The sequence below is a fragment of the Condylura cristata genome, unplaced genomic scaffold (assembly GCF_000260355.1).
Source record: "Condylura cristata isolate star-nosed mole 26May11 unplaced genomic scaffold, ConCri1.0 scaffold00005, whole genome shotgun sequence".
In the NCBI taxonomy this organism is placed as follows: Eukaryota; Metazoa; Chordata; class Mammalia; order Eulipotyphla; family Talpidae; genus Condylura; species Condylura cristata.
The window spans coordinates 55,224,458-55,248,004 of record NW_004567106.1 but is presented as its reverse complement, the minus strand read 5'-3'; the positions used below and the strand labels follow the sequence as shown (position 1 = coordinate 55,248,004).

The following is a 23,547-nucleotide window of genomic DNA, read 5'->3' as shown; positions in this document are numbered from 1 at the left end:
CAGTGAATCTTTGCTATCTCGACTTTTTCCTCAATATTGCTTGTATTCCCTGAGTCATTGCTGCTCTGTTTTTGATACTTTCACTGGCATTGTGAAATCTGATTTCTGATTCATTGAAATGTTTATCTGACTTCTTACCAGATTGTTACTTCTGCTTGAAAATCCTTCATTAATCTCTCTGCTCCCTCTGTAATCCCCATAGAGCTGTACTTCTCAGCTGTGGCTCACCGCACAGTGCCCTGGGAAGCTTTGAGAAGTTCAATGCCTAGGCTTGCAACTAAGAGCTCTGTGCTGGAATCCAGGCCTCAGAAACTTCAGTCACCTTGGAAATTCCCATGTGCAGTCAAGTTTGAGAACCTCCACCTTGTGCTGTTCTGAGGGTGCTGTTCCGCCATTGGTTCATTCCCAGCTTTATCCTCTGCTGCCTTCACATTGATTCGTTTTCACTGCAAATGTTTAAGTAGAAATCTAAATGTTAAAGATATAATGGGGTCCATGTCATGGAGAGGAATTGCTAAAGGCTGAGACTATGAAGGAATGGGTTTCAGCTGGAGAAGCAAGTAACACTTTAGCAAGGAACACTTGAAACAGTACCACTACCAGTTTGGGAAGAAGGGCAATTTGGATGGCAAGAACAGTGAATGGAAGTGTTTTTTAAAGATTTATTTATTTGTACATACAGAACTGGGGTACAGGCCAGAGGCTCAGGGGTGGCGAGAGGCTTCACCAGAGACAGCGGGGAGCAAAACAGGCAGATCGACAAAGTACACTGCTGAGGGGAGCAGCGGGCAGGTCAGGAGAGGTCTGCCACGCCATGTGGTCACCTCCGGGGCAGGCGGGAATCGAACTCATGCGGAAGCGGCTTTAGATTCTCAGTGCTGTGCTTTAACCCGCTGCGCCACCAGGGAAGTCCGGAAGTGTTTTTTAAAAAGAGGTTCGAGTGTTGTGTTATATAGAATTTTGGTCAAGAATAAAGGCAGGGATTTCTGGAAGCTGTTGAAATGATAATCCTGGACTGAAAAGGTGAAAATATAAACTAAGGCAGAGGTGAGTAAATAGGGTGAGATGACGATAAGGTGGGTCACCCCCAAGATAATATTCTGCTTGATGATTTTATTTATGCAGATGCCTTTTCTGTGTCATATTTTAGTGACCTATCTAATATCTGATGTAGAAGTTCCTTATACCCATGACCTTTACTGCAGATTAGTAACACTGGATGTAGAAGAGGGTATCAGTCAGGAGAGTTGACCAGGATGACTTCTTGGCCATTAAGGAAGGTTAAAATTTAGTGAGGTGAAGCATATTTGGGGTAGGAATTCCAATTTGTGTATGTAAACTTTGAGGAACACAAAGAACTTGTATGTGATCACATAGCTGAAAATACAGGTTTATATTAAATAAAGTAGCATATTAAGTACTTGTAATTTACTAACAAAACAACTCACCACTTGCTTTTACTGATACATCAGTGATTCACTATTAGGTAAATTTCAGAGCAACATCTCTGAATCCCCTAATTTTGTAGAATCCCCAACTGTAAGTGGGGTAGCATTTTCTCTCCTAACACTTAGCATCCGAGTGAAGCTGGAGATTGCGATAGGTTTGGAGAGGGTGGTTGTGATAATCACTACAATGTATGATGTGCACCTGACAGGTAGAAACTCATTTAATCCTAAAAAGAACTCTTTGCTACTGGTAGATGAGGAAATTGAGAGACCCTATGAAGCAAGGTAGCTTGGTCAAGCTATGTAGATCCAGTACTTGCTGCATTTGTCCTAGGTCTGGTTCCATAGCCCCTACTCTTGACTACAGTTAGCTCAGTAGACCAAGTTTTCAAGGAGAAAGTACTAAGCTGGCTCAAGTTTTGAGGACTTGCACAACTGAGCCTTGAAAGAAAATCACAGCTAAAGCTTTGCCGTTTCCTAGGGCAGGGTCTCAGCAGCACCAACATCATCTGAACATGTAATAAAAGGAAAATGCTTAGGCCCCACTGCAGACCTAGAATCATTGAAGCATTAAATGAGCTTCTACCTGGTGTATGCACATAAGGTGTGTGGATTATAGCCTTTATTGTCACTGCCTCCTCGCCACCCCTGTCCCAAGGTCTCAGCAATTTTTTCCAACAAATCCTCATGGGGTCTGACGGGCATTCAAATCCTAAAACCTTTGCTGTCTCCAAGGGTCAGTTCATTTTCAAAAAAGAATGCATCACACAGTAGTAATGAGACAGCATGCAGGCAATTGTGACCCCTAAAGCATTAAAATAATACAGCAGTTGCAGTGATCACAATAAACAGTGGAGGCACATTTTATGTGTCTGGCTTCTCTGATTGATGCATGTCATGGACTACACATGCTACTTCCTTCCTCTCTGTTCTGGTCAGCCTACCACTATCATCACAGTGCCCAGGAGAAAACAAGAATTTATGCAAGCTGTGACTTCCAAGGAAGAAGAAAGTGACAAGAAAAGTCAAAAAGCAGAAACAGCTTGGGACGGAGTCCAGACCATAGACTTGCCTGATACCATAGTCACTGGAAAAGTCGTTTTTAATACTGTCTATTCACAGAGGCCTGAAGCGACCCCCATATACTAAAACAGACCATAGGTGACATCCAGAAGAGAGTCATTAAGTTCTAGGTTTGGGTCCATAAAACCAGCTTTAGAGGTACCAGAGCAAGAATTCATTGTGTCTACAAAAAAGGGAGCTGAGAATTAAGTATGAGAGGGCCACTGGGTGTGAGCAGGCTGTCGAGGGTGCGTGTTATCGGCTGTGCATCCAATCGTGTGGTGCTGTCCTGCCATTACTTTGCATTATTTGAGAGACATCTTACCCAACTTAGTAGGTTTATAGAGGAATCATTGCATCCACTCATTCAATAAATATTCACTGCCCTGCAGATGTAGTGGTGAATCACAGCTTTATAAAGCTTCACCTTGTCCTAGGGCAAAGTGTCTCAGAGCAGCACCAGTATCACCTGAACACGTAAGAAAAGCAAAATCCTTAGGCCCTACAAGGCTTACAGCTCCCTGGAGCTTACTTTCTAGTGGGTCGAAAATAACGTAAATATATAATAGGTTAAAGAATTGCAAGAGCTGTAGAGAATAATAAAACAATAGGAGGGGAGCAGGAGAGGCAGGGTTGCAACTTTAAGTAAAGGAGGCTTCACCAAGGAAAAGACCTGGTGGGAAGGAGGGCCCCTAGCAGAAGCATCAAGAGAAAATAGAGCATGTGCAAATCTGGGGTAGCCCTGCCATCCCGGGGGGGGGGGGTTAACCAGGATGGCTGAAGACGGTGTTAGCAGCTGTCATTCTCTGTAGAATGGCTGTGGCTTTGGGAAGAATTTAGATTCCCTGTGCTGTTACCGCATCAGAGCCAGGGGTGAGAATGAGAGCCAGAAGGACAGTTGTCACCTGGAGGCACCTTGCCAGTAGAAGATCCTGCCCATACCCAGATGATCCCCTCAGCAAGCTTCTCTTCCCTAAAAGAGTATCTTCTCTTCCCTAAAATATGTGGCTTGGACATCATTTTAATGGTGGTAAGGGAATTCAAGCCCTGGAAGGGTGATTGGATTGATTTCTACCTTTGCAGGCCTCACTGTCCTGAAAATCAGATTCTGAGATTAGAAAACAGCATTGTTATTCCAGGCATAGTTGCCATCTGGTGGAAAAAATAAATAACTACAAGATATGAAAAGTAATTACAAGGTATAAACTAGACAATTCAAATATTTATGGAGAGCCTATTTATTTAGGCCAGGAAACCAGTCAAGTTTTGGCTTAATTTTTGTCTTAATACAATGTTTGCTGTTCAGACTGACTTTACTTTCCAGAAATGCCCCTTATTTTCATTTTGAAACTTTGTATTCTCTGCTGAAGGCCTGGTTTAGCAAAAGGAAATCACTTGCTACCCACAAAATTCACATAGTAAGGTTAGCACATGGAAGGATAGTCGTTTGCTTCCTGGTGTCCTAGATAGTAGTGTGGAAAATATGACTTGGTTTTTAGAAATGTTGTCTTCCAACCTCTGTGTCTATGTTAATACCCATTTCATCAAAGATAGTCACTTTTGATGTATCTGTAGCAAAGAACCAGTATTTATTATTGTGGATTTTTTGGTAAATTTTAAAACCATGTATTTGACATACTCTGAAATGCATAACAGAATAATTTGGATTGAGGGAAGGGACTGATATGTGAAAGAAAATTTAGAGTAAAATGTAATTTGTAGAATTTAGGTGGGAGGTGTATGGCAAAACAACAAATTTACTATCAGTTTTAAGTTCTGATTTCTTCACATTTGATAAGAATGGATTTGAGTAAATCAGTGGTCTCCAAACCATTATGATATTTTTAGTTTTCTCTGGCATTCATAAGAAAATGCTATGAATAAGTCATGCTTCTGGGTATCAGGCAATGTCATTCTACTTCAGGTAATTATTCTAGCAATTTACCCTCTGTCTCTGTTCTGGTTGAGAACAGGTAAGAATTCAGGTGCAGGCAGCAGGCCACAGGTCACACTTTGCATAACAGTGAATAAAAATAGATTTCAGTTTCTCATCTCATGACACTCAAACCGTACTGGAAATGTGATGTTATCCCTGCTCCACCACGATTCACGTTCTGTCTGTGTTAACACCTGGAACTATTGGGTCAGGTCACTCTGGTCTGATTCTTCCTCTGTTTTGTCATGCTTATTTCCTGGCCTGTGAGAGGAGAGGACATAGAGTGAGCGTACAGTGGACACAATTACACAATGAAAATTGAAACATTATAGAACTGGAAGATAGCACATTATGTCGGTATTCTATGGTGAAGACAAATTAGATGTTCTGAGATTCTAAAAGTAATTCTCTGAATTAAAAAAATATATATAGTAGTGGGGGATTTTATTCTCTTTCTAGAGAGGGCAGAATAAGGTAACCCAACCCAGGGACTTATGGACTTTTCTGTCACCCCGTGATGGGACTTAAGTGAAGTGAAGGAAGGATAAGGAGAGATAGAAGAGGGCTAATTCCTTTCACTTTGTACCTACATACAGAAATTCACATTTGCCATACTGTGGATCCTTTTTCCACGTGACCATGGCCTTCACCTTCAGGGCCTGGAAGCCCAGCCTAAAGCCAAATAGTCTTGCTTTTCCGTGTGTGTGTGTGTGTGTGTGTGTGTGTGTGTGCAGAATGAGTAGTTTGGTTGGTCAGTGCTTCAGTTTCAGCCACTAGCTTTAGGGATATTTAATCAGGGAGTTGGGAAATCCCTGTATAGGAAGACAAAGGGATTTACTAGGAGCTGAAATTGAAGCATGTTGTTAAAATGGGAATAGCATTCACACACGTATTTCAAAACACAGTTAAATAGTTTTCAGATGACATTCTTACCACAGACATGTGAGAAGATGTTGGTAGTATGGGGGCTTTGTATTGGCTCTAAAGGGCTTAGTTAGTGATAAGGGACTTTTTGTAAATCAAACTTAATCTTAATATTTAGCAGCATATTTAAATGCTTAAAATATGTTAAATGGAAGATGATAACAGCTGATCCAACTTTAAACTGCAGTTACCTACTATTATAGAAGAAAAGACTAAAGAATTTCATCTTTTTTACTTTTGGAGTCATCTGAGAAATTACAAATACTTATTTTGCTGTGTTTTCCAAATTTAGTAAAATACGTGTGTAGAAAACCAGGGAATAGTATTTGCTTTAAAAACAAAACAAAACATGTTTCAGATGTATTGTTAAACAGAAGAGAGTGAGAAACAGAAGAGAGAGATAGTGAGAGGTAATGAGGTTGGCCAGGAAGGTGCAGTGAAAACATTGTTGTCTTACTACTTGCTGGTTCTGTGAATTCTGACCCCCATAGGCAATTAGTTATCCCTATAGAATTGCATGGGGAATAACTGTGACCCGAGAGTGTTCCAGATGGAGAAGCTCTTATACCTCTAAATCATATAAACTAGTGTCACCTAAAAATAAACAAAAAACCATGGGGCCCTCTCAAATAAAAATCCTTGTTGGAAAGGCATTCAGAACTTTTGAGAGCACCTGCTTCCTAATTTACAGTAAAGATCTGGAGGTTATCACGTTGCCTAAGCTTATTTTTGTTTAAATACAATACTTGATGCTATTAGATAAGTCAAGATTTCTTCACATTTGTCAAAGGATGTGTTGGCTAACTAGTGGTTTCCAAACTGTTGGAAATCATGGATTAAGAAAAAAGAGGTTTTGTATAGCTTTATTAGACAGAAAAGACTATTGACAGAATCAACCAATGATTTACTGTTAATAACATTTTATTACAAAGAAGTTGATCACTGAACCTGTCATTTGTATTAAAATATTGAATAAACCGAACTTTACTAAAATTATTTTGTAATCTGTTAATTTGTAATAGTCAGTGCAAACCTCCTTATTCTGTTAGAATTACCACCTTTGGTGCTTGATGACTTTCAGAGGCCGTTCCCACTAGAAGTGCCTGATGACTTCCTTTAAATTTTGAGTAATGACACAGACTCTGCAGACATTACAGGTGCTGCTGTAATGTGAATTCATAGTCTGAGAGGGGAGAGCTGTGTGGTGCTCTACAGAACTTGCTATAATGTGAAGACAGGCATGTCTGTGCATTCAGAGAGAATGGGACAGACATGCTGAGAGGACTAGGAATAAAGAAATGGCATCACATTGCAGGAAGCGTCACAAGAGGCAGAGAATGGCAGGACTCTGTTCTCCCTCCTTGTGCTCTTCAGCGTGGTGTAACGAGCCATAAGTTGGTAAATCACCAGGTTGGATTATGTGATGGTCAAGAGGACAACTTGAGCAAGACTGGGCTCAGTTTCACTCCTCTGTGGTATTGCATGGCCTTGGCTTTAGAAATGACCTACTTTAAGTGATTGTGAGGGTTAAATATATATATATATATATATATATATATATATATACCATATTATATATATATTTATATAATTAGAATAAAAATATGTATTGTATATATTATATATATATATATGTATATTAGCTCTTTTCAGAATGCAGTTTTTTTTTTAAGATTTATTTATTTTTTCATACAGAACTGGGATACAGGCTAGAGATGCGGTGGGTGAGAGGATTCACCAGAGACAGAGTGGGGAGCAGAACAGGCAGATCGACGAAGTACACTGCTGAGGGGAGCAGCGGGCGGGTCAGGAGAGGTCTGCCACGCCATGTGGTCTCCTCCGGGGCAGACGGGAATCGAACTCATGCAGAAGTGGCTTTAGCTTCTCAGTGCAGTGCTTTAACCCGCTGCGCCACCAGGGAGGGCCCAGAATGCAGTTTTTTTTATCATGAGACACCTGGACTTAAATGTTTGTAGTCTTCCAGGCTCCTGTTATAAAGGGCTGATGTCTTCTGACGCCTATTTCTCCTCTTCTCTGGGGACTGCACCCTCGGCTGCTCTCCTCCATACCCAAGCAGACCTCCAGACCACTAAGAACTGCTGTGATTCCCACATCCAATGTCTGTGGTCTCCCCACTTTCTCAAACTCATTCAGTCTAAAGATCTCTACTCATCACCTCAGGAAGCTTCTTGTGACCTGCTTGCCTAGATTCAAGTGCTTGTTCCAAACTCTCATGGCCCCAAAAGTTCTCAGGGGTCATCAGGGTGCAGTCATTTCAGTTTGTGTAATTACTCCATCCACTGTTATCTCTGTGGCAGCAGCAAGCCCAGAGGATTTTGCTCACCAGTAAATTCCCAGCACTGGGCACTTGGCCCAGAACATAGTGTGAGAGGAGCTGTGTAGAAGGAAACCTGGAGAGTCTGGAGGGCTGAATGAGTGTGTTCCCCTTTAAGGGCGCAGAAGTAAGTTCTCTGGAGCAGTGGAGGAGAGGGGTGGAAAGGCAAGTCAGGAGACTGGATGGATGAGGAGACCAGCACAGCCCGGTGTCCACAGGGAATCCGGTGACTGCCTTTGGGCTCATGGTGACGTGATAAGAAATACTGGTGTTTACCTGATATCTCATGCAACTCACTCATCACTGTTACAAAGCTTCAGGAATTAGGGCCTCCCTAGTAGCTCAAGTGCAGCATTATGAAGCTATCAGCAGTTATTGCAGCATGAGTTCATCCCCAGCCAGGGAGCTAACCCACATGGCACAGCAAACCTCTCCTGTCTCACCCACTGCTCCCCTCAGCAGTATATTCTAGTAGATTCACCTGTTCTGCTCCCTACTCTGTCTGGTGAATTCTCTCACCACCCTCAACTCCTGACCTGTACCCTAATTCTTGTATGCATGCATAAGTAAATCTTTTTTTTTTAATAAAAGCATTAATAATTGAAAACATCCACAGACAGTATATAGAGCACAGGAATTATTAAAGAATTTTGGGGGGGCCATTATTGAGAATAAAGCTGCTCTTATCACTGGAATGCTTGTCAGAGTTGCCAGCTGAACACATGCTGGCAGTCTTCCCAGGAACCATCTCATCCACATCCAAGATGATTCGGCAGCAGATAATGTTTTGCTTGTCATTATTCAGTCCTTTTAAATCCAAGACGTGATGCCTGGTTCAGCTCAAAAGCAACGTATGAATAAGAGCTTCTGAGCATGAGTACATTTGATATCTTATTTGGACAGCCGAGCAGACTTAGCCTTTAGAGAGAGTTTCTTGGGATAGTCATCATGTTTCACTTTTGTTCACCAAGACTTTAAGATTCTCAGTGACTCCTTCGGTGCATAAACTGAGTAGGTGAGTGGGCAGGATGACAGCTCACCGGTAGCTCACGCACCGGTCAGCTCACTGAAACAGGGAGAGATGTCATAGCACAGTATATATAATTTTCTATGCCAGGCTCCTGACTTCCACACTCAATGCGTTGCATGGCTGGTGGCCTTTTCACAAGAAGATCATTGATTGGTTACCTCACAGGTGTGCAGCAGAACATTTTTAAAAGTGAAGCCCAGGTGAGGGTAAAGGAGTCTTCCCTTCCCAATAACTAGTGACCTTGGGCCAGTCACACAATTTCTCAGCTTAAACCACTCACTCTGTAAAGGAGAATGTTAAAGAAGGCTGAGGGTGATTGTGAGGAAGCCAGGTGATAACATATAAAGAGTTTGGGGGACACAGTATATCTGCACAACCATGGTTTGTTCACACACTGAGCTCACACAGCTGCTTCAGCACCAACCTGGGCACTTCTCACATCCTGCAGACGGAGCCTCTAGAGGGTGGTGGGGCCCAGAGCAAAAAGGGGATGTATGTGTACCCCAGAACTGGAGAGCACCTATAGGCTCAGTAACTACATGTGACCACATTTTACCTGCTTTTAACTTGAAAACTTGTGAAAGGACACAGGAGGAAGAGATTTGCTGTCTGGTGAGACTGACTTTGTCATTGTGAATTTCATAGCTGATTACAATTGGAAAATTATTTGTAAATGCTATCATTTCTGTCAACAGTACATATTTTGAGAATTAGACAACATTCTATATTTTCAAATCAAAATAAAATTATATTTTAGATAATATAGACTTTTATTTTCCTTGCAAAAATATCTCACTTTCCTCTTTCATCACTCATTTTGCTTCCTTCCTTTTGGGGTGTCTCTGCCTCCCATTCTTAAGGACAAAGTCCATGCCTTGTAAGTTTTATATAAGAAGATAATTGTCTGGTTATTGCTTACATGCAATGGAACACAATTATTCATTGAACCATCAAAATCATTGACTCAATAATTTTGTGTGTGCCTGTCTTAGCACCTGGGGCTACAGATAATGATGGTGGATGAAATAGTAATAGGATTTTCACTTTACTACTACAGTTACAAAATAACTTTAATGAACCAAACAGAAGGTCTTAGAATCACACATAAAGAAGGTAGGATCTGACTGGTTCCAGGTGATTAGGGAAGAACTCTCTGGGGCAGGGGATTGAGAGGGTTCTGAAGTGTGAGAGACTTAGGTGCAGGTGAGTGGGGATTGTGAAGCCAGTGGAGGTGGACCATGGAGACTGAGAATGACCTGAGAGAGAACCCAAAGAGGTAGCTTGGGGCCAGTTGATGTGGGATTTCAGGGGTTTTGGTGATTGTAGTGGAAAGTTGATAAAGAGCTTTAAAGAGCCGAAGGACTAAAATGACCAGAAAATTAAGTCTTAATTTGATACCAATGAAATGAGGAAGTTGGAAAAAATGACGGGACCAGGGTGGCTGCCAGGTAAATTTCTGAGTCACCAATTAAAAAGCTGCTCCTCTTGTTCAGTCTATTCACAGTCACAGGCGGGAAGAGCTCTTATGAGTAAGTGAAGAGGTCAGGAGGAGACTGGGAGGAAGTTGAAGGTGTTAGGAACAGAGTTTGGTGCAAGTTCTTTGGTGGAAAAACAGTTTGGAGGAGGAAGAGCAGGATTGTTTCCAGGGCTCCAAAGGAGAAGTGTGTAGTATTGGTATCTGAGCAAATAGTGAGAAAACTATGAGTCTACTTGTCACTTCTTAAACTTAGGGTGTCAGGGGGACATACAAGAAGAGATGTCAGATCATATTGGAGACTCAAATCTGAAACTTAGGTGAGATTAGGATAAGGGGTTGATCGATCCCAGCTGTGATGGAGGCAGGACTGGGAGCATTTGCGAAGTGGCAAGCCCTGATGCTGAGTGGACAGCATGAGTCCTGCAGAAGCCAGAGAAAAACAGCTTTCCTTTCTCTTCCCCACCTGGCGCCAGGAGAGCTGATGCACATGCTTGCTTTCAGCTTGGTGCTCTTCTGCCCTCATGCATGCAAAACCCCCTTTAGCTTTCTGACTCACGTGCCATTTTCAATCTTTGACTGGTTATTCTCTCACAGACATACACATCGTGGGACACCTGTGAGGTAGGCGCCTATTTGATCTGCCTCTTTAGCCTTTGAGCGTTCAATGTCCCTTAACAGCCATTGCTTTTCTAAACCTTTATGGAGCACCTATGGGGCAGGTTCTGCATTAAGTTCCGGGTTCACTATGAAACAAAACTCCTGCTCTTGTGGCACTGACCTTGTATTTGCCAGTAGTGAGGGGACAAGGGGCAGCAGGGACAATAGTTACATGTCTGGTGATATATGAGCTGAATGGAATAGAGCAAACTAGGCCTCCCTGGTGGTGCAGTGGGTTAAAAGCACAGCACTACGAAGCTAGCCAAGCCACAGGTGTTTCAGTGTGAGTTCAGTCCCTGGCCAGGGAGGTGACCCGCTTGGCGCAGCAGACCTCACCTATCCTGACACACCCACTGCTCCCCTCAGTAGTGTACTTCATAGAGCTGCCAGTTCTGCTTCCCACTCTCTCTCTGGTGACTCCTCTCACCACCCCTGTACCTCTGGCCTGTACTCCAGTTCTGTATGCATAAATAAATAAACTTTTTTTATTATTTATTTTCTAAATAATAGAGCAAACTGAGTGAGTGAGGTTAATGAACTGACATGGGCAAAGGGCTTCCTGAGGAAAACTGAGACTCAAATTTAGTGAGTAAACCGCGTGTCTAGATCAGAGTCACCTGGGGGCTGCCTGCCTTCCCACCTTCTGTGAGTCATCAAGCTGTGTCCGTTCTTTCTCCTAACTCTCCTGCCTCTCCTATCGTTTCTAGCCTCAGGTCTGTGCTGTGCTCCACCTGGCCTGTTGCACACCTCTGACAACTGGTATCGCGATCTCTGCCCTGGCCCACTGTCATCTACTCTTGATGCGCCTCCATCTTTTGTCTAAACGCGGCTTCTCAGCACTCAGACTCCTGGGTTCTGCAGTCATGACTGGTGCCACTACAAGGCAGTGCCGCTTCCTTGCCTGGCACCAGTATATTTCGCCATCTGCTCTCTGCTCTTGTTGGCACAACTTTTGCTGCCCTCATCCTTATATTTAATGCTCCTGCTGTATGAAAATCCTCACATTTCTTTTGAAAGCCCTGCAGCCTTATGCTCAGCTTTCTTGACCCATGGTCTTTAATTGTATTGAAATGCATTGTGTGTTCTTGCCCCCACCCCAACCCACAGGTGATTCAGACATCGGCCCTGTTTGTGTCTTTTTCCCTTCTCCTTCTCCATAGGTTTCCATTATGATTCTTACCCATTACATTTAATGGTTTAGCATGTCTCTCCCATTTATTTGAGGTCTGGCTCTTCAGCTCATTTATTTTTGTGTCCCCAAAAGTTAGCAAAATGTGTGACACATTTATTACCATTTAGTAAATACCAACAAAATAACATGTAATTGGACTGAGTTTGTATCACTTTAGGTATGATTTTATAGAGGAAACTAAGACTCCCAAAACATGAGCTTGTTTCCTGGCTTCAGATATCATTTGGTAATTTGTGAGAATCCAGCACTGACTGTTTTAAGAAAACAGTTAAAAAAAAAAAAAAAACAAGGCTTGAAGAGAAACACCTGCCAATTTAAAGTACTAAATGCCAATTACATTTTTCTGAACACTTTAGATTTTACTTTAAGGCTGCAACAGTAAGGTAAATTGATACACGGTCACCAATTTTCAAAAAGTTGTTTCAATTTCAAATAATTTCTCAGAGAAATAGTGTTATATACAGTGTTTCAGTATTTCTGTATCAGTGACACTCTGGAGACAGATCTCACAATAATTAAACAGGGGAAGCCTAGTGCAAACAGTAGACTACAGTAGTGGAAAATGCAAGAATGTAAATATAGCCAAGTGCAGGGCAACGGCCATCCCGAGGGTCCAACTTCCCCCATCCCGAACACAGGGATCCAGACTACACTGGAGAAGCTGTGGCTGTCCCCAGGATGGCAGAGTCCGCCACAGAAGTGCTTCCCTACAAGGCTATGTGTGCTGGGGGACAGTTGTCCAGAGAGAGATGTGTGCCGCAGGGTTCTCTGGGACTCTGCCGGTGCAGGGGCGGGACGTGGGGTTGTACTTTGGGAAACCACTCCCGGGGGGGGGTGTCTGGACTCAGCCAGCCTGGTTGTTGCCACATCTCTCCAGGTAGCAGAAAACCAAGAATGAGGCAGGCGTCTTTCTTCCATTCGTGTTTCTCTAATAACCTCAAAATCATGCTACCTTCACTGGCAGAGTGGTTGCCCTGAGAAGCAGTAGCCAACTGGCAGTGGAGATGACCTGTTTGCATTTAACATGAGGCAGCTGTAACAAATTAGAGAAAACATGCAGTTGACAAAGGTCATGTGGGGCGACCCTGTGCAGTTGAAATCCCATGTATAGGGTTCGCCCTCTCTAACCACAGGTTTTGCCACCACAAATTCAGCTGATGTAGTTTTAAGTGAAAACTTTACCAAAGAGGTATAAGATGGCCGCTAAACATGCAGTGATGCTCAGCATCATTAGTTATTAGAGAAATGAAAATGAGACAATGAACTGCCATTTCACAACTTGTAAAATGGTCATAATCAGGAAGAGAAGCAATAACAAATCAGGATGTGGAGTGACTGGAGGTCTCCTGGTCCGTTAACTCCAGGCATGTAGAACCTGTGGCTGGAGAACATCCCATGTCAGTGGATCCTCCCAGCTCAAGACCGTGTTTATGGAGACAGCTGTGCCTGGTGAGATGCGTGCATGGGTAAAGGATTCGGTTGTAGAAATGTCCATGACCTTGGGGGAAGGGATGGACTGTATGTAGGGCAAAGTTTCACCATCTTAAGCTTCCTCAACACCAATTGTTGTCTCTTCTAAACATTTCAACGTTTTAGAGAGATTTCGGACTTCTGTTTATGTCATCACTTACTGTGCATTACAAAACAGTTTGAATAATTGTAAGATATCTGCTGCCATAACTGTCTAGGTTGCAAAAACAAGTGGTGACGAGTCCCTGCCTAATTGTACATAGCTTGATTTTGATTTTTGTTTCTCAGGTTTTTCTGAAGAGTGATCGAGTGGCCAGAATGGTGCAAAGTGGAGGGTGTTCTGCAAACGACTTCAGAGAGGTGTTTAAGAAAAATATAGAAAAACGTGTGCGGAGTTTGCCAGAAATTGATGGCTTGAGCAAAGAGACAGTATTGAGCTCCTGGATCGCCAAGTATGACGCCATCTACAGGGGTGAAGAGGACTTGTGCAAACAGCCAAATAGGATGGCCCTCAGTGCTGTGTCTGAACTTATTCTGAGCAAGGAACAACTCTACGAGATGTTCCAGCAGATTCTGGGCATTAAAAAACTCGAGCACCAACTCCTCTATAATGCATGTCAGGTAAGTGGTCCATTTTTCCCACTCCTATGTCCGACTTGCACAATGAACATTGCTTCCATGAAGCCTACCTGTTATTTGGGTAGAAAATTGAGTGGACTTGAATTTTAATAAAGAGTGATATGCAAAAGAAGCGTTGAAAGAATTACTTGCTAGAGGGAGAAGAACATCAGTACATTTTACCTACTAAATAATTGTTCCCATGTGCCCTATTTTAGGGCATCAGATTTATGCCAGTGGGGTATATTTAGGGCATGGTCCAAATAGTAAAGTGAAAACCATCTGTTATCTGAAGAAACTTGGCAATTTATTATATACAGGTATTCCTCAGTGCCAAATAATTTGCCCTAAGAGATTTGATGCTGGTATTCTGAGTTTTATGGAAGTAACTGAAATTTCAATTTTCTTTCACCTTGCCAGACAGAAACAAATTGAAGAGGCTTGCTAACCTAGGAATTTAAAGAGATGACAGAGTGAACAATATATTTCTTCTTAGTTGTTATTCTAATCATAAATATGAAAAACTGGATAAACCTGCTTTTTCATTTTCAGGCCCTACCATTGGTCTAATAATGCATACCTTCCATATTTGCAGTTTGTGATCTCTGCCCTAATAAACAATTTAAGTGGATAAAATTTTGACATTTTAAAGTCCATGTGTTCATTAATAGTTGCATCTGTATAATGTACTTGTTTACATTTATCTTTAATCTTTTCGCAAATCTACTTAATTTCTGTATTCTGTCTGTAATTTACTTTGCATAACTAATCGTGGATCATTTCAAATGCATAAGTTAACAGTTATTTCATAGTAATGTGACATCTTAATTAACCTGTGAACAGCTTATGCATGCACCGTGCTTGTTTTTGCTACATTATTAAACTAGGTGGTAGTTACAACAGGCAGTGGCTGTAAAACCAAAATCTTTTACTTAAAAAGTAATGCAACTGTGACTTATATTTCTAATGTAACAGTAGTTCATTTGTGTAGTTAAATATTGATGAACATAATTTTGTAGTGAAATTCAGACTCAGACATTTAATAGATCTTTATGGAGTAGGCAAGTCAGATCCTTACGAGGTATTAAGGAGACCTGGTTGAGCAAAATAAGATAACCTGTTTTTAGTTTTTGTTTTTTTTTTTAAGATTTTTTTATGCATATAGAACTGGAGCACTGGCCCCAAATTTGCAGGGGCAATGAGAGGATTCACCAGAGACAGAACAGTGAGCAGAACAGGCAGACTGATGAAGTACACTGCTGAGGGGAGCAGTGGGCAGGTCAGGAGAGGTCTGCCGCACCGTGTAGTCAGCTCCCTGGCGGGGAATCAAGCTCAATGTGGTTTTAGCTTCATAGCGCTGTGCTTTCACCAGTGAGAGCCCTAGATACCTGTTTTCTATATTCACAAGTCTTAATAGAGCAGGTCGACCTTTCAATTGGTTATTATATATGCTTTACAATTTATGCTCAGTGTTGACATTATAAGATGATAAGATAAATACCTGTGGACCTATCAGTCAGTTAATTCAGACTATTTTAACATGTATCCCTTGCTTTCTAAGATTACTTTTACAGTAAAAGTGTGGACTCCTGTTTTTTTTTTTTTTTTGCTTATAATTAGAACATATGTCTAATGCACATTTTCAATCTGTAATGAGTTTGTTTTTCCTTCCAGTCCTGTCCGTATTTACCTTGCGTATTTTGATGCTCTGGTTCATACACATTTAAAACAGCTGTCTTTGGGTGGAATTAACTCATCATTATATCACATCCCTTTTTATTCTTGATAGTGACATGTTTTCCTGAAGTCTATTTTGAAATTAATATAATGAAACCATTTCCTTTTGATCGGGTTAACATGATGTGTTCTCCATCTGCTTATCTCTATCCTAGCTGATTCTTTGTTGAAAGTGGGTTTTTTTTTTTTTTAAGATTTATTCATTTGTGCATACAGAACTGGGGTACCGGCCAGAGGCTCAGGGGCGGCTAGAGGCTTCACCAGAGACAGAGTGGGGAGCAGAACAGACAGATCGACGAAGTACACTGCTGCGGGGAGCAGTGGGCGGGTCAGGAGAGGTCTGCCACGCTGTGTGGATCTCCTCCGGGGATCGAACTCATGTGGAAGTGGCTTTATCTTCTTAGTGCTGTGCTTTAACCCACTGTGCCACCAGGGAGGGCCAGGTTGTTATTTTTTATAGGCACATAATAATTGCATAATTGCTCTTGGTTTTTCTTTTAATGCAACATGACATACTCTTTTAGTGGGAGTGTTTAGACTACTCACGTTTAAAGTGGTGCCCTAAGAATAAAATCTGAAGTCTTTGGTTGTCACTTTCCTGCATTTGACCCCCCTCCTGCTTTTTTCTAGTTTTAATTGAACCTTTGTCTGAGTCCATTTGATACCCTCTCTTTATATACTACTTGTTGTTTTTAAAACTTGCTTGTCTGGTGGGTATCCTAAGATTTACAATATACATTTTAAAATATTCTAAGTCTACTTTTATTTATTTTTTTAAAGATTTATTTATTTATGCTTACAGAACTCGGTTACAGGCCAGAGGTGTGGTGAAAAGATTCAACAGAGACAGAGTGGGGAGCAGAATAAGCAACTGACGAAGTGTACTGCTGAGGGGAGCAGTGGGCGGGTCTGCCACACCATATGTGTCAGCTCCCAGGAAGGGGATCGAACTTGTGCTGCAGTGGCTTCTGAGAGCTTCATAATGCTGTGCTTTAACCCACTGCACCATCAGGGAGAGCCCTAAATCCACTTATAAATACCACTACAGGGTTCAAATGCACTGTAGCTATCTTACAGTCATGCCCAGTTTCTCCTCCTCACCACTTGTGATATTTCGGTCATTTATTTCAGTTATTTAGTTCTATGCCATAATCATCCAAACTACTGTTCTGGGACAGAGTTGGGTTGGGTGTAGGGCAGAAGAGGTGGTGGTCGGGGTGAGGGAGATTGGGGAGTGTTTGTGAAAGAATACACCAGAGACACAGTGGAGAACAGTAGAGTTGGATTTACTGAAATGCTGTGCTGCCTGGGAGTCTGGAGGCTCTGATTATATTCATGGCTTTGGTTAGGGGGACTAGTGTCAGGTGGATCTGGACTAATGATCTGAATTTGCATACAGGATCATCACATTAAGGGATATCAGCTTCATGGCCCAAGTTCTCCAGGACAGTCCCATTCACTCCCTTGATCCATTTAAGCCTCCCTATCCTGCCTGTGGGGGAGGGCCGATGGCTTCCTTGTTCAATTTTGCAATGATACCACGACAACTACTACTGCTTTTAACAGTGAACTCTTTGATCTGTTAAGAATAGTTAAAACATGCTTCTATTTCTTCACTTATGTCCTCTGCTATTCTATTTTGTAGGTCGGACTAGGTTTCTTTTTTTTTTTTTTAAATATTGATTTATGCATACAGAACTGTGGTATAGGCAGAGGTGCAGGGGTGGTGAGAGGCTTCACCAGAGACAGTGGGGAGCAGAACAGACAGATCGACAAAGTACGCTGCTGAGGGGAGCAGTGGGCGGGTCAGGAGAGGTCTGCTGTGCCATGTGGGTCACCTCCAGGGCCTGGGATCAAACTCATGCTGAAGTGGCTTTAGTTTCTTAGTGCTGTGCTTTAACTCACTGCAGCACCAGGGAGTTCCACAGTCTAGGTTTCTGATCTATATATTTATCTTATCTCTGAAAAACCTCATTTCTTGTAGAGCAAGATCTCTGACCCTGCACTCCCTGTTCTATTTGAGTCTGTTTCTCCATGTGTAAAGGGGGATGATGGCTTCCTTGTTCAATTTTGCAATGATACCATGCCAACTACTACTGCTTTTAACAGTGAACTCTTTGATCTGTTAAGAAAGTTAAAACATGCTTCTTTTTCTTCACTTATGTCCTCTGTTATTCTATTTTGTAGGTTGGTCTAGGTTAACACTAAACTTAACACTAATGACTGGCTCCACCCTCTTTTTACCTTGTTCCGCTACATCTGATGAGACTCTGACTGTTTCTGTAAGCTGTTTGTGACTTGGATTCCTGCTGTATTTTCTATGTAAGTTTTCTGCAGTTTCATTATAGCACTCCAAGGTATAGTCTCTTTGCTTGTGTTTCTCTTGTTTGGTGTTTTCTGAGCTTCCAGAATCTGGAGGTTGGTTTCTGTCATTAGTTTTGAAAAATTAGCAGATACTCCTTCTGTCCCATTTTCTGCCTCCCTTCAACTCTCCTCTCTCTCCTACTTTAGTGTGGTCCCATAGTTGCAGGACTTCTATTTTTTGAGTCATTTTTCCTCTTCATGTTTCAGAATGGAAAGTTTCTGCTGACCTTTCTTCAAGTTCACTGATTCTTTTCTCAGTATCTTCAGGTCTACTGTGCTAAGCCCATTAATGGCATTATTCATTTCTTTCAGAGTTTATTTCTGGCATTTCCTTTTGACCTTTCTTCGTTTCCATCTCTCTGCTGATGTTACTTACCTATTCACGCATGTTTTTATTTTTTTCACCACAGCCTATACCTTGTTAATAAGTTATTTAAATCCCTTGATGAGGACCACAGACAGCATCCTTGGTTTGAATGTTTAGTTTGTCTCTCTAAACTTTGTATTTCTTTTTGCCTTTTGTTATGCCCTGTTTTTATTTTATTTTATTTTATTTTATTTTATTTTATTTTATTTTATTTTATTTTATAAAACCAGACATATCAGGTGTCTAGAACTGTGATAGCATTGCCTTTAGTGTCAGGATTTATGTTACCTGTGTAAGAGCTGGCCTGTGTGTAATGTTTCTTGTAGCCATAGGCATAAGAAGCTCTAAATTCTAATAGCATCCTTGTTTCCATCTCCTGTTTTGACTTGAGACTTCCCTAAGTCTTCCTCCTCAGAGAGAGTCTGTGTCTAGCAGTTCTTTTAGTAGTGTCCCACCTTTGTTAGGCTGGAGCTATGTCAATTGCTGGGGAATAGGGAACAGTCTGTAATCTGATTTTTAGTCTTTCAGTGGACCTAAGTCTTGGAGCTATAACATTCATAAGTGTGCTCTCCCTGGATGCATCCACATCCCCTCTCTCATGCCCCTTGTTTCCTTCCCTGGCAACTCTAGTCTGTTTCTTGAGGTCTTCTCCCCCTGCTCACTCTGGCTCTTTCCTCCTGCCCCCCAACAGGAAGGATAAACAGCTTGCAAAGGACTGCAGTGGGCAGCCTCCTCTCCCCTTGCTAAGACTTGTTCTCAGTGTTTCTCTTTGGCAGAGACTATATTCCCCATTGTCAGGGAGAAGGGTATGGAAGGTTTAGAATGCTTTAGCTTCCCTCCTTCTGCCAAATTCTCCTGGGGATCTTTCATGGATCCTGCCATGAGAACCGGTGGGGTTACTAGAAAGAAAACCTAGTGAAGTGTGGGAGCCCCATAGGATTGTAGCCCCAGGAATTTCTTATTGTTTCCTCAACTCCTGTTCTCTTGGACAAATTACTAACTTGGTCACTAGGTCTTGACAAGTCCTTTTGTCCTTCATGGACTTCTGCTCTGAGAGCTGCACACCTCTTTGGTCCTGTCTGTATCTCCAGGGGTTGGTTTCATGGTTTCACCTGCAATCTCCTGTCTCTAACAAGTGCAAGAAAAGTCATTGGTCCTCAGTTTGCCCAGCTGTCTATTTAAGGAGGACAGTGTTGACTTCCAAACTCTTCCTGTGTCTCTTCAGAAACATGAGTTCATTTCTATTGTTCTGAGACTTGAAAGAAAAGCTCGGGGATTATTTTTTTATTGACTTAAAAACAAAAAGAAATCTCAGAAACTCCTAATAAAGGAAGAGCTTCCCTTTGCAATAACAAATCATTTTATGAAAGGAATGACATTGTGAATATGGATAGTGATGCAAGAACTGAATAGCCAAGAGCCATTCCACACATATCCCTCAAGGTTGTGTGTCTTACCTATTCTTTGTTGCCTTTCATCAGAAGTTAAAGAAGAAAAGGTGAAATCATAGAAAATGGTGTACCCCTTAGAAAATATAGCTTTGAGAGGACTAGTGGAGCAGGGCAAAGGTGAAGGACCCACAGCCAGCTGATCCCAAGTATTGTGAAATTTCCTGGGTCTTGAGAAAGGCTTTGGCCTCTAATGGCAACATTCCTGTTTCTGCAGTTGTTTACCCTCATCCGAGCCCTTGTTTTTGCCAACAGTTGTTCCCCTAGGAAATCTCTTAAGATCTTTCTACTGCAGGGTCAGTCACAGAGAGCTGTTAGCTAGGATGTGTGAGGTGGCAGGGGGCAGACAGTCCCTGGGGACGCAGGGAGAGGTGAGAAGAAGGGAGCAGTGCCAGGCCAGCCCCTGCTGCCCCCAGCCTCAGTATGGGTCCCCTGCCCCAAAGCTGCATGATTAACATCTGGAATTGAACACCAGCAACTGTTTCCGTCTAGACAGACCAAAGAATTATTAACTATCAAAATTCAGGCAAGTTGGAAACTCCTGAAACACTCTCTAGAAGCTGTCACCGCTAAGGTATGAAATTAAGGGGAAAAATGAAAGAAATGATTCATATGTTGCCAAAAAAATACCCATACAGAAGTACCGCCAGGTGTGCCTGGGTTGTCTGTGGTGCTATTAAAACTACCAGTCATACTTTGCATTCGTTGGCTTGAGAACAGTGTGTCTGCCCTGTACACATTGTTAGGACACAGTATGAGGTAAAATTTAGAAAAGTAGTCAATGCATAATCTACAAGGAGCAATGTAACAATAACGGGAATCTGTGGTTGAATTGTTAGCCATACTTTACTTGGATCCACTAAAGTAACAGGAGTGAAGGAAGAACAAACTGTCAGTGGAAAATTTAACTCAGACTAATTTTTAAGGACATGCAGTGAATTTCAAGTGTCTCTTTATACTTTCAGAGAAACACAATTTGTTGATATTAGAACTATACACTTGCCTTAACAATGATTTTTACTTAACATATTTTTAAATGACAGTGCTATCAAGGGGTGCTATGAACACATGAGCTTCTTTACTTGAACTAAATGTTTATTAAAGTTAATTTCAAAACTTGACAAAGGGTAACACTGTTTTCACATGCATTATGAACCCATTTTCCATTCTTAGGTAGGGAGTACCCATATTTTGAAATGATGTCCCAAGCATTATGTTGAATGATAGGAGCACAGAGACCTAGTTATTTGCTAGGTTTGTTTGTCTTTTTTTTAAGTAGTACTGTTTTGTAAATGCCAATATAATGTAAATGGCTTCAGTTCCTGGCTCTGGTGTCTTGAGGTTGAAGAGAAGGCAATGTTGGGGAAGAAGACTGTGTAATCTTTCCAGGAAGCTGTCAGCAAGAATAAGAAGATTCTGGCACTAAGGAAGATGGTATGAACGGCTTGGCATTTGGGTAAAAGCATGGTGTTGATGTCGCTTTTGGAGTTTGGCGTGGGGGGCCGTTAAGTTCACTCTGGGACGTTTCTCCAGGGCTCCCTTTCAGTGGCACGTGGTGAGATTCTCTGCGACACAAGGACATAAGATATTTAAAAGAATAGGTTTATTAGGAAAAGGGACAGAAGAGTAAAGACACTTGCATAGACACAAGTGGGCAGAAAGAGCTGCCCTGAAAGGGAAGGTGTGCTGGGAGAGGCCTGCATGGTCGCTGATGGGCAACCCTGAGGAAGCTGTCTCTGTTAAGGGAGGTCAGCAAAGGGGGGTCAGCAAAGAGAGGCCCCGGCAGGTGCAGGTCACAGGCAGGCAGGAGGCTGCTAGCTGGCAGGGGGCGAGAGCTGGTGGAAAGAAGCAACTGCATAATAACAGGTGGGCAGAAAGCCTGCAGCCCCTCTGTGGGGCAATGCTGGGATTTAGCATCTTCTTTCCCTAGAGAGGGGCTCATCTTCATAAGTGGATGGTTTGTTCCTTAATCCTTACATCTTCGTTTCCACATCTACCTTTAGGTCTGTGCTCTTGACACTCCCTGCAACAGTCTGACACCTGCCTGGGTGTTGTGGTTCCTGATCTGGGCATTGAGGCCTAAGGGTCTTGGTTTCCATAATTTGATTAATGGCCTACACTAATCCCTTCCATCCTGTCTCCTTGTGTGAAAAGCCTGCTGACCTTGTAGTGTCCCCTCCAGCGTTTCTCCTCCTACCCACCATCATTGTGACTGCAGGAGTGTGAGCAAGAAATGGGCTTTGTGCTTTGAGGAGACATTGGCACATGTAGCTAAGAGCAGTGTAGACTTGGAGAGATGTAAGATCCTAAATGACCAGTCTGAGGGCAGGCCAGTGCCACGCCCTCTCTGCTGCATTTCTCCTCCTTTTGCTACTCTGTTTCTCTCGTAAGAGGATTAAGTCGCTGAATTTCACAGCTATCTAAATCCAGATGTCTAATGCCAGAAGCACCTTCATTAATCTTTCAAATTCTTTTTCCATTAACTGGAGAGGATGAGTCAGCCATATTTCCCTAAGAGACAAAGCAAAGTTAACTGAACTGTCTCTAAATATCCTTCCCACCTAGATTCCTTACATTATGAAGACATCACAACTGTGTTCTGCCACACAAGTGTTTGTGTGTTTGTGAAGAATAGGCAGGAATACTTTCACGTAGTTAAGAAGTAGCATTCAAGTTTATAGTTCCCTTTCCCTAGAAGTTTTATTAGTCTCAACGATTAAGCATATTGAGTGTAGTATTTGAAATACTGGACAAATACAGGCAGCTCCTGATTCCCTTCTGACTGGCAGAGTCTTTCCCCCAGAGTCCAGGAATCATGACGCATTCCCTTCTGAGGGATCCCTCTGAGGTATGAGGAAGGAAAATGGGAAGAAATGTGAATGCTCAGAGGAAATTGGTGTCTGTCTTTCATCACTGTCAGCTTTTTTCAAGTAGCACGAGATTCATAATGAATTCCGTTTACCATGATCTGCCTGCTTTGGCAGAAATAAAAGCACATTCTACAGAGACAGTGACATTTAATAACAAAACTCACTTTCAAAAAAGGAAGCTGAAGTGCAGAAGTAACAATTAGAGTAGATTTTTCATGTGTATTAAGTTTTAAAATGCTTGCGGAAAGTAGTGAAGTAAATGTTATTACACGGTAATTGTCATACTTTAGGATGCACCAAGGAGAAACTTAAGACCTGAAGAGTGATTAGCTTATGCAATACCTGATTTTTTTAAAGACACTGGAATTAATAACATGGCTGTCATATTTTTGTACATACTCACTTTTAAATATAAATGTATCACGATAAATGATTTCATGTGTAAATGAGTTTAAATATCTAATTGTATATTGAATCAATGTCCTCTAGAAATGAAATGTTTATACTGGGGATGCAGTTTTTTTTTTATAAGATTTATTTATTTATGCATACAGAACTGGGGTACAGGCCAGAGGCTCAGGGGCGGCGAGAGGCTTCACCAGAGACAGAGTG

The 23,547-nt window shown here is 41.9% G+C and overlaps 1 protein-coding gene across 4 annotated transcripts in view; it reads left to right on the top strand.

Annotated features, from left to right (window-relative positions):
- Positions 1-23,547, top strand: part of CADPS2 (Ca++-dependent secretion activator 2) — a 392,026-nt gene that overhangs the window by 128,258 nt on the left and 240,221 nt on the right. For all 4 annotated transcript variants that reach the window (XM_004676989.2, XM_004676986.2, XM_004676984.2 and 1 more), the window contains exon 3: positions 13,820-14,152. In XM_004676989.2, coding sequence (XP_004677046.1) covers positions 13,820-14,152 — 333 coding nt within the window. The remainder of the gene's footprint in view (positions 1-13,819; positions 14,153-23,547) is intronic.